Consider the following 13493-nt stretch of genomic DNA (forward strand, 5'->3'; position numbering starts at 1 on the left):
GACCCGTCCTATCTCCCGTGATTACTCACACACGAGCCTTTGGCTCCCTGGACAGGGCTCCCAGGAAGGTCTGAGGGTGCCCGGCTCTGGTTTCTGGAAGGCTCATCTCAGCGCGAGCTGACGGGGTCCCCTGGGTGCGGCCGCCCTGTGGTGCGAGTGACAGCTCTGGTAGGAACTGATGGGCTAGCTTCAAAGGCTCTTGCCTTTCTTCACACAATACTCTTAAGTATCAGGCGTGCCTCTGCCATCTGTCCTTGGCCCCGCTAGCGACCGGACTGGTGGTGACGAATGACACGTATGTTGAAGACACCCGTGTCTGGAATTGCGAGTTCTGGAAGGCCACTGCTGCACCCTGATGAAACATTTTCCGTACCCCACGTGGATGCCCGTGGGGAGGTGCAGGCCGAGATGGGGCTGTTCAGGCCTGTATGGTGGCCAGTGCTGTTGCCTGTGTAGACCAGTCCTGCCACCAACTGCATGGGCGCTCAGGACGAGCCTCCATCTGCGTGCCCAGGACACTGAAATGGCCTACAAGGACTATGGTACCTGTCTGCAGTGGATATGATTTTTTTTTCTTTTCTTTTCCTTTCCTTTCTTTTCTTTTCCTTTATTTATTTATTTATTTATTTATTTATTTATTTTTATTTTTTTTAAGATTTTATTTATTTGCGAGAGAGACAATGAGAGACAGAGAGCATGAGAGGGAGGAGGGTCAGAGGGAGAAGCAGACTCCCTGCTGAGCAGGGAGCCTGATGTGGGACTCGATCCCGGGACTCCAGGATCATGTCCTGAGCCGAAGGCAGTCGCTTAACCAACTGAGCCACCCAGGCGCCCCTTCTTTTCCTTTTTTTAAATGTTTATTGGCCATTTGTTCATTCTCCTTTGTAAAATTCCTCCTGATTTTCTAAGATTAAGCAAGAACCCTCATAGCGCTAAGGGCATGACTTGCAAACAGATTACATGTGTCCTCTGCTGCCATCTTGTGGCAACTTCTGGCTTCTTGTGGCCTTTGACACAACCCGATAAGCAAAATTGCCATCGTGTGGGCGTGGCAGGCTCTGGCCACCCTGTAGTGGCCCTTGAGACCAAGCTCTGCCATATTTTGGATGTCTGGGACATTTACCGTCATATGCTGCCCAAGGGGTCCTGACAGCGGGCTAATGGACATGACATTCAGTGGACATTATCTATTCTTTCTCATTCTCAGCTGGTGGTGTCATCAAGAAGTAGAATGGACTTTGAAAGACTCGACTGGGCAAGATGGGCAAGATCGTTGGATTGACCATGTCATCAGCCTTGCAGACTCCCCACAGAGAAGACAGTGCGAGCCCCATGCAGCTGGTCCTCAGGACTGCAACAATGGCTGCCCGCTTCTGCATCCGCCCCTCTGGGATGAGGAGCAGTGATCAGCGAGCAGAACACAGATCTCTGATACCTTATCTGAGGGACAGGGTCCTTATGGATGAAATGCATAGAGAGCTGTGCATCAATCATTAGTTGTTCTCAAGCCAAGCCAGGTTGTACATGAGAATTACATGGGATATATCCCAGAAAATGATTTCGTTAATCTAGGGTAGTGTTTCTATTAGAATCACCTGGGGAAATTTTTTTTTTTTAAAGCTTTATCCATCTATTTGAGAGAGAGAGTGCGTGAGTGGGGAGGGGCAGAGGGAGAGGGAGAAAGAATCTGAAGCAGACTCCTCACTGAGTGCAAAGCCCGACGCGGAGACCATGACCTGAGCTGAAACCAAGAGCTGGACACCCAACCGAGTGAGCCACCCAGGCACCCCTCACCTGGGGAAATGTAAAAATCCACATGTTTGGGCCACACCCCTAGCCAACTCTATCAGAGTCTCTAAGGGTGGGACCTAAGTATCAGCCACGTGAATCCGTTGCGTGGCAGGGGCTGAGCATCACTGTGTCAGATAAAGAGACAATCTATGCTCACAAGCAGTGGAGTATTAACATGTTCTTAAATAAAGACAAATGTACAATGAAGAGGGTGTGAGTCACTATTTTGTACATATCTCGTAAAATTTGTCATTTTTCTGTCTCTTGTGATTTGGGTTATTTAACTTAGTTTCTGTGTGTAGAGTTGCTCTCCTTCAAACTCCCTCCCTTATCTTTCTGACTATTAGCTATTGCTGTTGTGTGATGGTGCTGCCTTGGACCGTGTCCGCCCCTCCCCCCCGAATTCGTATCCGCCTAGAGCCTGTGGATGTTTGGAAATAGGTTGTTCACAAATGTGATGAAAGCGAAACGAGGTCATTCTTGATCAGGATGGGCCCTGATCCAATGAGTCCTTAGAAGCAGAGGGAAATCTGGACCCAGGCACACAAGGGCAGACTCCGTTCTATGAAGACAGAGGCAGAGATTGGAGTGATGTGTCCCAACAGTGCCGTGCATTGTCACAATCATCAGACTCGAGGAGAAAGGCATGAAACACAGTCTTCCTTCTCTGGGGAAGGGGATTTCCGACCCCTGGCCTCCAGAACTGCGAGAGAAGACACTTCTGCGTAGAGCCACCCCCTCTGCATAATTTGTTACAGCAGCTCTGAGAAAAGGACACAGTGACGTAACTGGTATTTATCGTATAGGAATATTTTTCAATAAGAAGATTAGAGTCAGATTTCTGAAATCATTCTTTTATTGTTCACACACACGCACATCTGCGATTTGCTGAGCGTTCTCTAACTACAAGTCTAAGTTCCCAAGCAAGGAAATGGGACACAATTCATGTCTTGTTCCCGAAGCTAAACTGGAAATTCGGTGAATGTATTACATATTGAAACTTTCATCGAAGGCTCAGATGATTAAAGCAAAACTTCTAGAGATTAAAAAAAAAGTAGGTGTACACGCTTTTCACTCTTTGGCGCGTCAGTGCATGTTGAATATAAAAATCACTGAACTCTGTAAACTCCAGGAGGGAAGTGTTTCTTTTCCAGTATTTGGAGGTGCCGTAGGTCAAGAACTCGTGCCGTTGGATCTGTTTAAAAACTTTGTTCATACAGTCTGAGTAGAATGATGTCTATGAAAACCAATATTACCATTTTCCATACTGCAACAAAAATAAATAGACCAAAAACACCACGTTACCTCTAAGATGAAGTATTTACATCATGGGTTACAAAGGCAATGTAACGGTCATGAAAAGTATAGGACAGTTTGTGAAGTCTACAAAGAAGGTGAAAAGGTATATTCACATTCTGCTCCCTTGAAAAGCAAGTATTGAAACAACCATTTTATAGATAAATAAACTGAACGTATAAAATGTCCTTAGTTCAACAAGTATTTCTTTAGTACGTTGTATGTGCTAGCCCTTATTTTAAGAGACATCAGCACTGATTTTTATCTGGGCATATCTAATGTCTTTATGTAATTTTAAGTTGTTATTACTTTTATTTTATAAGCCCATCATATATTAATAATGATGACCTCCCCAGTCCCATCTGATAAATATGGTTAAAAAAAGAAAACGCTTACTTTTTGGCGATATAGTTTCAGCACTATAAAATACTAAAAAGGGAGATACACTTATTTTTTTTAATTACTATTACAGCTCAACAGCTGCATCCCCCACATCTTTTTACCCTAATACAGATGCTGACAGAGTAAGTTCAGGAGAGACACACGTCGAGAGGGAAGCGAGAGAAGTAAAAATGAAGCATACGGGGTCATGACAGAGGCTACAGAGCCAAAATGAAAACTGGTAAAAACAGTTATAAAGTAAAGTGCCAAGTCCCCAAGACAGAAGAACTGCAAACAAGAAACAAGAAGGTCGGTTAAGGACGCCGAGAAGAGTAAGCAAGAGGGAAAACAGAGCTAAAACAACCATAAGAAAGTCGGTACAAAGAAGACACCTGAACAGAGGTGACCCCTACTTTAAGAAAAGACCAAGCGTAATCTCATCTTTCGCAAGCTCTCTGAGGTGAGTACCACTTAGAAAGTGACCGCGCTCCCCAAACTCTGCAGAAATGTGTCTACTTACTCATCGTACACGTCCTCTGAGTCCATTCGACGGTAGTACTTGGCCAGCTTCACAGCGAAAATGATGGCTGGGAGTAAAAATATGGTCGCTTTCCCTATGCCAAACCAAAACAGATTCTAGGGAAGAAAAGAAAATCAGGAGGATTACATGCCTGAAGATGGGGAATGGGAAACAGCAGTTGCTTGGTGGTGGTGGTGGGGGGGAAGTCCCTTCCTTTTGCAATTTTTTTAATGAGTCCTAATTTTGTTCATGGAGACCATTTGTGAACAAAATACGAGTCAGCCACTGTGTGAAGCGCTACATATTACTGTAAGTCCTAAAATCTTTCTGAAAACCTCGAATCGGTCCTATTATTATATTGATTTTACAAATGAGGAACAGTGGCAGAAAGTGGAGAAGCAAGGGTTTGAATCTAAGACCCCACCAGATGGCGTCCCTTTGCTGCCCAGGAGAAGCGCAGGGCCCTCCGGCCGCCTGAGCCGAATCACTTTCCGGAGTTGTCCGATGTGCTAATTCACCTTCCTGGCCTTGCTGGGCATCAGAACAGGGGGACCCCAGCCTCCTCATTCCAAAACAGTATTGTGCGGAAAAGGCAGAATTACGAGGCTCTCAACAAACATTCCATAGTTAATTTAGCCAATTTGAGGGCAGATCAGAGGCTGTATTCAACCCTGTTTTGTCTAAAAGGCAGCTTAAAGTAGTTTCGAAAAGTAGTTGCCAACATTCATAAGTCGGATTTCACATAGGAACTTGGGTTTATGTCCTTTCTTGAAAAGGCTGAAGTTCAGTCTCCGAACGCTGAGCCCCCATCCCCACGAGGTGACAGCAGCTGTAACTGAGTGGTGGTTCTTCCGTCGAGAGGGCTATCTGTCCTCGGTTTGCCCCAGGCCACACCGCTAGCTTTTGCACGGGCGACACCCAACACCGTGTAACCTGACTCACCAGTCACAACGGACGCACCTGGGAACGACCAGCATGACCCTGTGGGCATCAAACACTGGCCAGCAGCGTACACTTGGCCGACTTCGTAAATGCACAAAATCTGCTGCTGCCTTAGGATGTTGTCGGTAACGCTAGGACCGGCTCCCCAGCCCACCGCGAGGCAAAGGCAGCTTGGATGTCACAACGGCCCCCCACCCCAACCCTCATGGCTCAGCCGCTGCGATCCTGCTCTTCTCCTGATGGGATGTGCTATCGAATGGCAGTGGCCCCTCCTGGCCCAGAATTCCCAGTAAATTTGTTCTCCTCCCTCCCCCCGCACCACGTTCTTTTATTGGCACGTTTCTATGCTTTCAAACTTGTTTTGAGAGGCTTTCGAGCTTGATGACAACCATATACTTTTACTGGAAGCTGCCATAATTCTTCCGGGAACAATCGAGATATAAAAGGAACATGTTAGTCAGTCTGGAGTCTGTTTTCCTGGCAAAATCAATGCCCAGAGCTCTTTCTTACTATTTAGACCGCCCTGCTATAAAGCTCCAGCCTACGATCTTCCTGACCAGCCTCCAGGCCTCCCCTTCACTGGTCTCCAATTATTTGTGGAAAGCATCTGATAGTTGGGTGATTTGAGTAGCTGGGGCAGGAGGTGAGGACTGGATGCAAGGAGATTAATTCAGAATCAATAAGATTAGCCCAGGATGCCTAAGGAGGGTTCAGGCAAGCGGGGGTCCAAGCAGCAGCACAAAGCCCCTAACGGGCTGGGGAGGAGGGAAGGCGGCCAGGAAGCCAAGCCTTGGGGTCTGCATGGCTGGGAGAGCGCAGGAGTGTTTCCATTCAGGTGTGGAGGTCCGTCTCGCAGAAAGATAGACGTGTGGATGTGGGACAGGGAGATGGACAGATGGAGCGATACAGATGTACTTTGACAAACAGCTGTCCGATCATCATTCATTCAATTGCCTATGCCAGGCAATGTGCCAAATGACAGGGACGCAGCAACACACGGGCCCTCTGCTCAGGGAGTCGAGAGTCTAGAGTGTGCCGCAGGGGACAGGCCTTAATCAAAGAACCACACAAATGTGCAATTCAAACAGCAATAACACCTCTAAAGGAAAAGCATAGAGTTCTATGGGAGTGTAGAAAAGGGAGCTCAATCTAGGTGGGAAGATCAGAACTTCCTGGAAAAAAAGACATGTTTGAGCTAAGACCTGACCGCTGCTCACTAGTAATAGCAAACATGTATTGAGTGTCAACGTACCTCAAGGTGTCAAGGGCTTGACACAGAATCTCTCACTGAACTATCAAACAGCCCTACTCGGGTGATGAAGCTCAGAAAATTCAATAATTTTTCAAAGTCACAGAGTTCAGAAAATGTAGAAGTACAATCCAAATCCAGAGCCTGTGTTCTCACTCACTGGCAGACTTAGAGCTAGAGTTAGCCAGATGGGGTGTGGGTGTGGAGGGGAAGAATGAGAGAGAGGGAGAGAGTGTGTGTGCATGTGGTTTACAGTCCAGGTAGCAGAAATGGCATGTGCAAAGGCCCTGAGGTGGGGACATCGAGATGGATTTAAAGAAGAGAAAGAAAACGTGTGTCTGGAGAGAAAGGTGATCAAATAGTGCAAAATGTGGCCTCCATGGGCAGGGGCCCAATCATGCAGGGCCTAGTGTATTCAGTTAAGGACCCTGATCTTCACTGGGGATAGCCACAAGAAGTCACCGAGGTGCTTCCAGCAGAGGAAATGAGAGGGTTGGCTCGCAGAGATGGTCAGTGTATATTGAGGAGTGAAGAGAGCTAAGGAATAAACTTGATTAATTGGAACTTACCATCCCAATGGTAATATCTCAAAGGGTTTTAAATAAAAAATTAAATTAAGTGGCACTTGGGTGGCTCAGGAGGTTAAGCATCTGCCTTTGGCTCAGGTCATGATCCCAGGGTCTGGGGATCGAACCCCGTTTCAGGTTCCCTGCTCAGCGGGGAGCCTGCTTCTCTCTCCCTCTGCTTGCCGTCCCCTCCCTGCTTGTGCTCTCTCTGTCTCTCTCTCTCTGTCAAATAAATAAACAAAATCTTTAAAAAAAATTCAATTAAGTTTGCTATAGCTTTGGGGTTATGTATCTATATCTATATCTGTGACTGTGTCTACATGGTTGCGCTAAGAATCCTTTTACATATTGGCAATATGCATACCAGTGACCACTCTTCCCATCTATTCTGGACAAATAGAAGTTTTCTTCATGAGGGTCTCCTGACTTCTATAAATATAACTCTAGTAAGAGACAAAGGTAAGCAGCTAGGTCTTTGGCTGTTCCCAGTCTGTTAGGTATCACAACACACTCATCTAAATTTTAGATTTTAGGTCTTGGATTCTACAATAGTAATGGACTCAGGCGCAGAACTATTTTATACCCTAGGGCGTACGACAGTCTGCCAACAAACCATGAAGTGACCAGTTTATTGTGTTTCGTTATTTCGAAAGATGAAATTCTCACCAGGGGGTCGATAACGTAGCTACACAGAAAGACGTCCACAGCAGAGTCCAAAGCGGTGGCCACGGGTTTGCAGCCTGCAATCTGCTCAGTAATCTGTGGGGTAAGAAACACAGGGGAGCTCGGAGCCACGCCCACAAAAATCCACAAGAATTAGATGTGTCGTTTGCCCTTGACCCGTTCTCACAAAAAGGATCTCTACGCCGTCTCAGATACAGAGCTGCGAGGGATGAGCTCCATGGCGTATACAAGTAGGTACTCGAAAGCGAGGTGCTGATTCTGTCTGAGCCCGGGTCTCTGAGTTCTGCCCTTGTTATTCGGAACAATAAGGCCCACCCTGCCAGGCTCCCGAGGGAATGCAGAAGTCCAGATTTCCAGCACAGGGGCTCAGTCTGAATTTCTCACCTGACCCCTTTGAGATCTGACAAAGGATATGGGGAAGAAATGGAAAGCTAATTAAACAATACTTATGTCAGTTAGACCAGGGCTTGGCCAGCTTTTTCTATAAAGGACCAGAGAGTCAATACTCTCGACCTCGCAGGGCAGGCTGAGACACTTTTGTCACAGGCGCTGGACTCTGGCTCGGTATGGCAAAACCAGCCACGGAGGATGCAGAAACCTACGGGCATGGCTGTGTGCCAATAAAATTGTGTTTACAGAAACAGCGCCACCTGCTGACCCCATTTTAGAAGATTGAAAACTATGAACTCATTAATGAGGTGAGAATAAACAAGTTTTTAATAATCAATTAAACTAATTTTATTTCTTTTTAATTTAAATTCAATTAGCCAACCTATAGTACATCACTAGTTTCCGATGTAGCGTTCAACAATCCCTCAATTGCGTATACCACCCAGTGCTCATACAAGTCTAATGAATCACAAACAGATGCTCCAATCGCATTGACTTAAGATAACTATATTCATTCATTTAAAAAAAACTTCTGAGTGCGTACAGTGAGCTAGATGTTCGCTCACTGGGACAGGGATGTGTCCTATTTCTTTTCCTTTATGGGTGGACTCACTTTCCCCTTTTCTTCCATATATACCTTACAAGGCAACCCACGTTAACAACTTTATTTTTACCAAGCTCAGACAACCCCGTACACTCTCTTTCTAGGCTTTTTAACTGTTGGTTTTACAAAAAGCAGGGTAGGAGTCATATTCTGTATGTTTTTCTGCATCTTTCTTTTCTCTCTTATTTCTACCCTGTAAAAATCTCTCCTAGTCCCTTGGCATAGCGCTGATCCATTTTGTACAAATGGCCACTTAATATTCCCATGGTGTGGCTCTTGTATGACCTAACCATTCCTGTCCAGATTCACTTGGGTTTCAGGGTATTTGCTTTATATGAATGTGACCAAGCTGTGGTTCCTCGGTCTGGTGGAGGAGACGCACAGGGTTGAGTGGCCGTGGTGGTGATGTGGATAATGCATTTCTTCTGCCCTTACTCACCTGCGTGTGCACGCCCTTCACCCCAGCACTGAGAAGACCCTGAGGTCTTCACATCTGGGAGGCAGGGGGAGGTGTCAGCATAGACATCAGAAAGCTGGGCCTTGAAGGAGAACCAGGCTCAGGGCCCAGACGGTGGGGACTGGAGGCGGGGACTGGGGAGGGGGAGATGATACGGAGGGAATCACGTGGAGAATTGTGAATGTTTCCGAGAATCAAGCAGTTGGGTGTGGCTGGAATATGGGGGTGGGGCAGCAAAGAGGGAAGAGACGGCCAGCAGTCTCGGCTCATGCGGCTGAGGGCTGGGAATAGGTATGAGACACCCGAGGCTGCTCGGGGTAGTCTAAATTTTCCTGAGTCCCTAGACTTCTCAAAGCCTGTCTTGGCGGACAGCAAGTAGCCCACATAACTCAGCCCAGGTTATTCAAGTAACTCAGCTGCAAGCATCTCCCTCCACCCCCCGCCCCCGCACCTCTCCCGCAGTGGAATAATCCTCCGAGGGATGCAGACCCAAGGCCCAAGATGACAAAAGTCCTACCCCCCGGTTTCTTGGAATGTGACTGTATTTGGAGGTAGGGTCCTTGAAGAGGCACTTCAGTTCAAATGAAGTTATCAGGGTGAGTCCTAAACCAACATGACTGGTGTCTTTACAAATGAAGAGAAAATTTGGGCACAGACATGCACAGAGGGATGACCATGTGAAGACAGAGAGAGAAGACAGCCACCTACAAGCCAAGCAGAGAGGCCTCCAAAGAACTAACCCTGCTGACACCTTGATCTTGGACTTCCAGCCTCCAGAATTGTGAGAAAACAAATTTCTGTTTTCTGCTCAAGCCACCCCAAGTAGACTAATACACCAACCACCTGACAGGCTCAGTGGGGCCCAGGGCACAAACACACCACCGCTTTGAAGGGAGCTCATAGTTCACTGGGGAGACAGAGTCAAGTGTGGCAGGAACCCCCAAAATGGCGAGCAAAGGAGCTGGGGGAGAAAGTGAGGGCATGTTCTCCAGCTCGGTGGGCCAGCCTGAGAAGGGGTCCAGTGTGGATGACATGTGCTGAGTCCTAGGAGCTCCCTCTTCACGGTCCCCATGTTCGAGGTCCTTTGCTTATCTCCTACCCAATTACTAGGAACTTAACTTTATTTCCTCCTGATTTTATCCTAGAACGTGACTATCCTAACACATGGCCCTCTTAAGTTCATTAAAGATAAACTACTTACTGAGAACTTGACCCACTGCAGATAGCGTTCAAAGTATCCTACTATCGTGTTCCCATACTTCTTACTTTCCTGGAAAGAAATCAAAGAGTAGTAAAATCATTAAGAGGACTATCCCATACTCTCTGCAGCCACGGAGTGACGGGCTCACATCCACTTACTTCAATAATAACTGAGGAGATGCGGGTTTTGAGGAAGTCCTGAGCAGAATCCAGAGAGGAAAGGATATTGACCACTTTCACCTGGAAAACACAGCGATCGACAGGGTCTCAAGGGATGAAGGGATTTAACTAGATGGTTGGCATGTGGATTTGGGTGCTGTTAGCTCGGCCCCACACCACCACAACTTGCTAGTTAAGAAGACCACAGAACCAGCCCAGCCCTCTGAGGGCAGGGGAAGGAGTGGAGTACGTACCAAGCACTCACTTTGTGCCAGACACCGGGCCAAGCTCTTAATCCAAATCACCTCACTGAGTCCAAGAATCCCCCACCTTATCCACAGTTTCCTTCACTCGGGATCCAGAAGCAGATGACCCTCCTTCCGACGTATGGTCAGAAGGTCAATAGCAGCTAACGCTCTGTCACATGCCTACGCCATTCCCCTCCCTTTGCCCCGCACTCAGGCTTTTTATCATCTCACCTCATCACGGGAAGAGGGGGGAGTTCAGTACGGTAAGATATTTTGAGAGAGAGAGACCACATTCACATGATTTCTATTATGGTATATTGTTATAATTGTTCTATTTTATTATTGATTATTGTTTTTCCCCTCTTATTGTGCCTAATCTATCAACTCGACTTTCTCGGAGCTGTGTATGTATGGGAAAAGAACTAAGTACGATGGGGTCCCGTACCCCCTGTGGCCTCAGGCCTGCACTGAATGCACCCCCCATGGAGAAGGGGGGTCTGGTATGAACAGGCTCTTGGAAGGCATTGTGTTAGGCTCCCTTTGCAGGGGAGGTGGCTGATGCTGCCTGATGTCACCAGGCTGGGGACACAAAACCTGGGATTTGTACCTAGTTATTTCACACAGATAAGAATCCCCACCTGGCAGCTTGGTCAAATTAGAAAAGGTGCCTTTTCTGTTCTGCCCGGAGACCTCAGGGCACACAGCCCAGCCAGTGGGTTGAGGGCTGATTTGCACCCCAACTCGCCCCCACACCGGCCCTTTGTGAAGGGGAAGGCAGAGCTGCCCACCGGCACCCTGAACGTAAGAGGTGCAGCGTAGTAAGGGACCAGCGCGCAGTCCCCAGTCTGTCTCCAGCTTCCCTTGGCATGGGACAACCATGATTAGAGGTACAGTGATGGTCCCCAAGCAGAGTAAACCTACTAGAATAGTCTTCAGGGGGAACTCAGGGTCTTGGTATGTCAATCAAGTAGCAGACTCAGTGTTGCCCAGAGAGTGTACCAGCTACAACTGAATGAGCTCACGGTTCACGCGGGAGACCCAGCTGCATGGGGCAAGAAGCCCGGTGGCAAAGGTCTGCAAAGGCAGCTGTGAGGAAAGCGCAGGGAGGACCACGGAGTCTTCCACTGTGGCTGACTGACATCCCAAACCTCTCACGGGCAGCCTAGTCTGCTCAATAAAGAAATATTTTCTGAGTTGCCTATTGGCATTGAGGATACAAGATGCACACACCATAGTCACAGAGCTCAGTTTCTGCTGTGGGGATGTCTGTGGTCTCAGGGAGGCCCCTGTGGTCCCGATGACTGATGTCTTTCTAGGCCTGGCTTCTCATGGGCGGGGGCATACGTCCCCACCCCGTGACGATAGGTCCGGCCATGTCATGTCACTTGCTTTGGCCAATCGAACGTAGGTAGAGTGGCAGAGTGCTGGTTCTAGGCAGTCTCCGAAAGGGCAGCCTGTTTCCATTCACCCTCTGATTGCCTGTCCTCCACCTCGAGGACATGAGGTGGCCCAGACAGGAGCTGTTCCTTCAGGCTGGGTCTCCGGGTGGGGAGATAGGTGGAGCAGCCCGCCATGGACCCAACAGTGAGAATGCGTTTGTGGTCAGAAGGCAGTGGATTGTGCGGGTAGCATGATTTCAGTAACCGCGACCATGCATCTTCTGCGCTTGCGTCCCACACATCAAGACACAGCTTTCGCCTGTGTGTCCAATAGTGCGCCAAGGTGAGACGTACTTGCAGAAAGCAAGTGGTAGGAAAACCCAGTTTGACACTTAAAATGGGTAGACAGCCAAGCCTTTTGTTTGTTTTTTTAAACTTAAATACTTGTAAAACCAACATCTCTGAGAGTCTGTGTGTGCTTTTATGATAAGACCCGCCCCACCCAGGACAGAAAAGGAAAAATCAGTCCTTACCCCCAGTCCGCTGCTTTTGTGTTGAAGTTCCTTGATGCTTTGGTAGATAGTACTCTGGTGAACAAACATATGCAATATTTTCTAACTTATGACATGAACCAGCAAGATCACATGCCTGTCTCCCCTCCCTCCCCGCAGTCAGCCATCACATCTGACTTTACTCTGCAATGGTTTCATTCTAGAAAAAAACAACAGATTCAAGTAACGATAGCTCTGGTGTCAGGAAAGCTGAAGAAGGAAATCAGGATATGTCTTCTAGAGCAGCATGCCCCACGCAAGGTGCCCAAGAAACCACGTTGAGTCAGGTTTGCTCAAAGTAGCAGGAACTCCTTAAAAGAAATTCCACCCAAATTGCCCAGAGTAGTTTAACCTGAATGGTTTAGATCAGGGAGTGGTAAAAACAAAGGCCAGATAGTAAATATTTTAGGCTGTGTGGGCCATACCCTGTCCAAAGCACTCAACTTTGCCATTTTATTTTATTTTATTTTTAATTTAATTTAATTTAATTTAATTGTAAACTTTGCCCTTTTAGCCAAAAGCAGCCATAAATCATCTGTAATAAGGGGGCATGGCTGTGTTCCAATAAATCTTAATTTATAAAAACAAGCAACAGGCTGGATTTGGCCCACAGATTGTAGTTTTGGGGGTCATGGTTTGCTAACCCCTGGTTTAGATTGTAGGTCACATGTATAGAGCTATTTGCCTATTTGTAGACAGGTTGCCCCAGCTCTGAGAAGGCCAACGAGTCTTGTGTCTCCTTGAAGGAAAGCGTTTAAGGAACAGGGAAAAACCAGCTTAAAATGTTAACGAATCTGTGCTAGGCATAAACAAGCAGAGCAGAAAATTGGGATGAGCATAGCATACAAAATTCAGAAAATTCAATTTTCTTTGTGAATACTCTAATTAGAAAGTCAGAAGGGGAAAGAGAGACAGAAAGAAAGAGAGAGACATGGTAAAAACTAGTTGTAGAAGGTTTCAAGACTGGAGTCAAGTGGACTGATGCGCTTCTCCAAACCTGAGCAAGCCAACTCTGTAACAGGTTTCCCACACAAGCCTAATAATCATTCCTTTGTTCACAGAGTCTCTCTGGGACA

General features: G+C 47.2%; 1 protein-coding gene across 6 annotated transcripts in view; it reads right to left on the reverse strand.

The window, feature by feature from the left end:
* Positions 1-2629: 2629 nt before the first annotated feature.
* The window catches only part of PROM1 (prominin 1), a 107747-nt gene continuing 96883 nt past the window's right edge, over positions 2630-13493 (reverse strand). For 5 of the 6 annotated variants that reach the window (XM_036074800.2, XM_078068415.1, XM_036074798.2 and 2 more), the window contains 6 exons: positions 12400-12453; positions 10240-10320; positions 10082-10150; positions 7412-7504; positions 3989-4104; positions 2630-3058 (listed from right to left, as the gene is read on the reverse strand). In XM_036074800.2, the coding sequence (XP_035930693.2) occupies positions 3004-3058; positions 3989-4104; positions 7412-7504; positions 10082-10150; positions 10240-10320; positions 12400-12453 (468 nt within the window). In that variant the 3' untranslated portion in view covers positions 2630-3003. Of the gene's footprint in view, positions 3059-3988; positions 4105-7411; positions 7505-10081; positions 10151-10239; positions 10321-11746; positions 12186-12399; positions 12454-13493 lie in introns of those variants that run through there. The other variant, XM_078068417.1, reaches the window with a different exon arrangement.

Source organism: Halichoerus grypus, chromosome 3, assembly GCF_964656455.1.
Source record: "Halichoerus grypus chromosome 3, mHalGry1.hap1.1, whole genome shotgun sequence".
Classification (NCBI taxonomy): Eukaryota; Metazoa; Chordata; class Mammalia; order Carnivora; family Phocidae; genus Halichoerus; species Halichoerus grypus.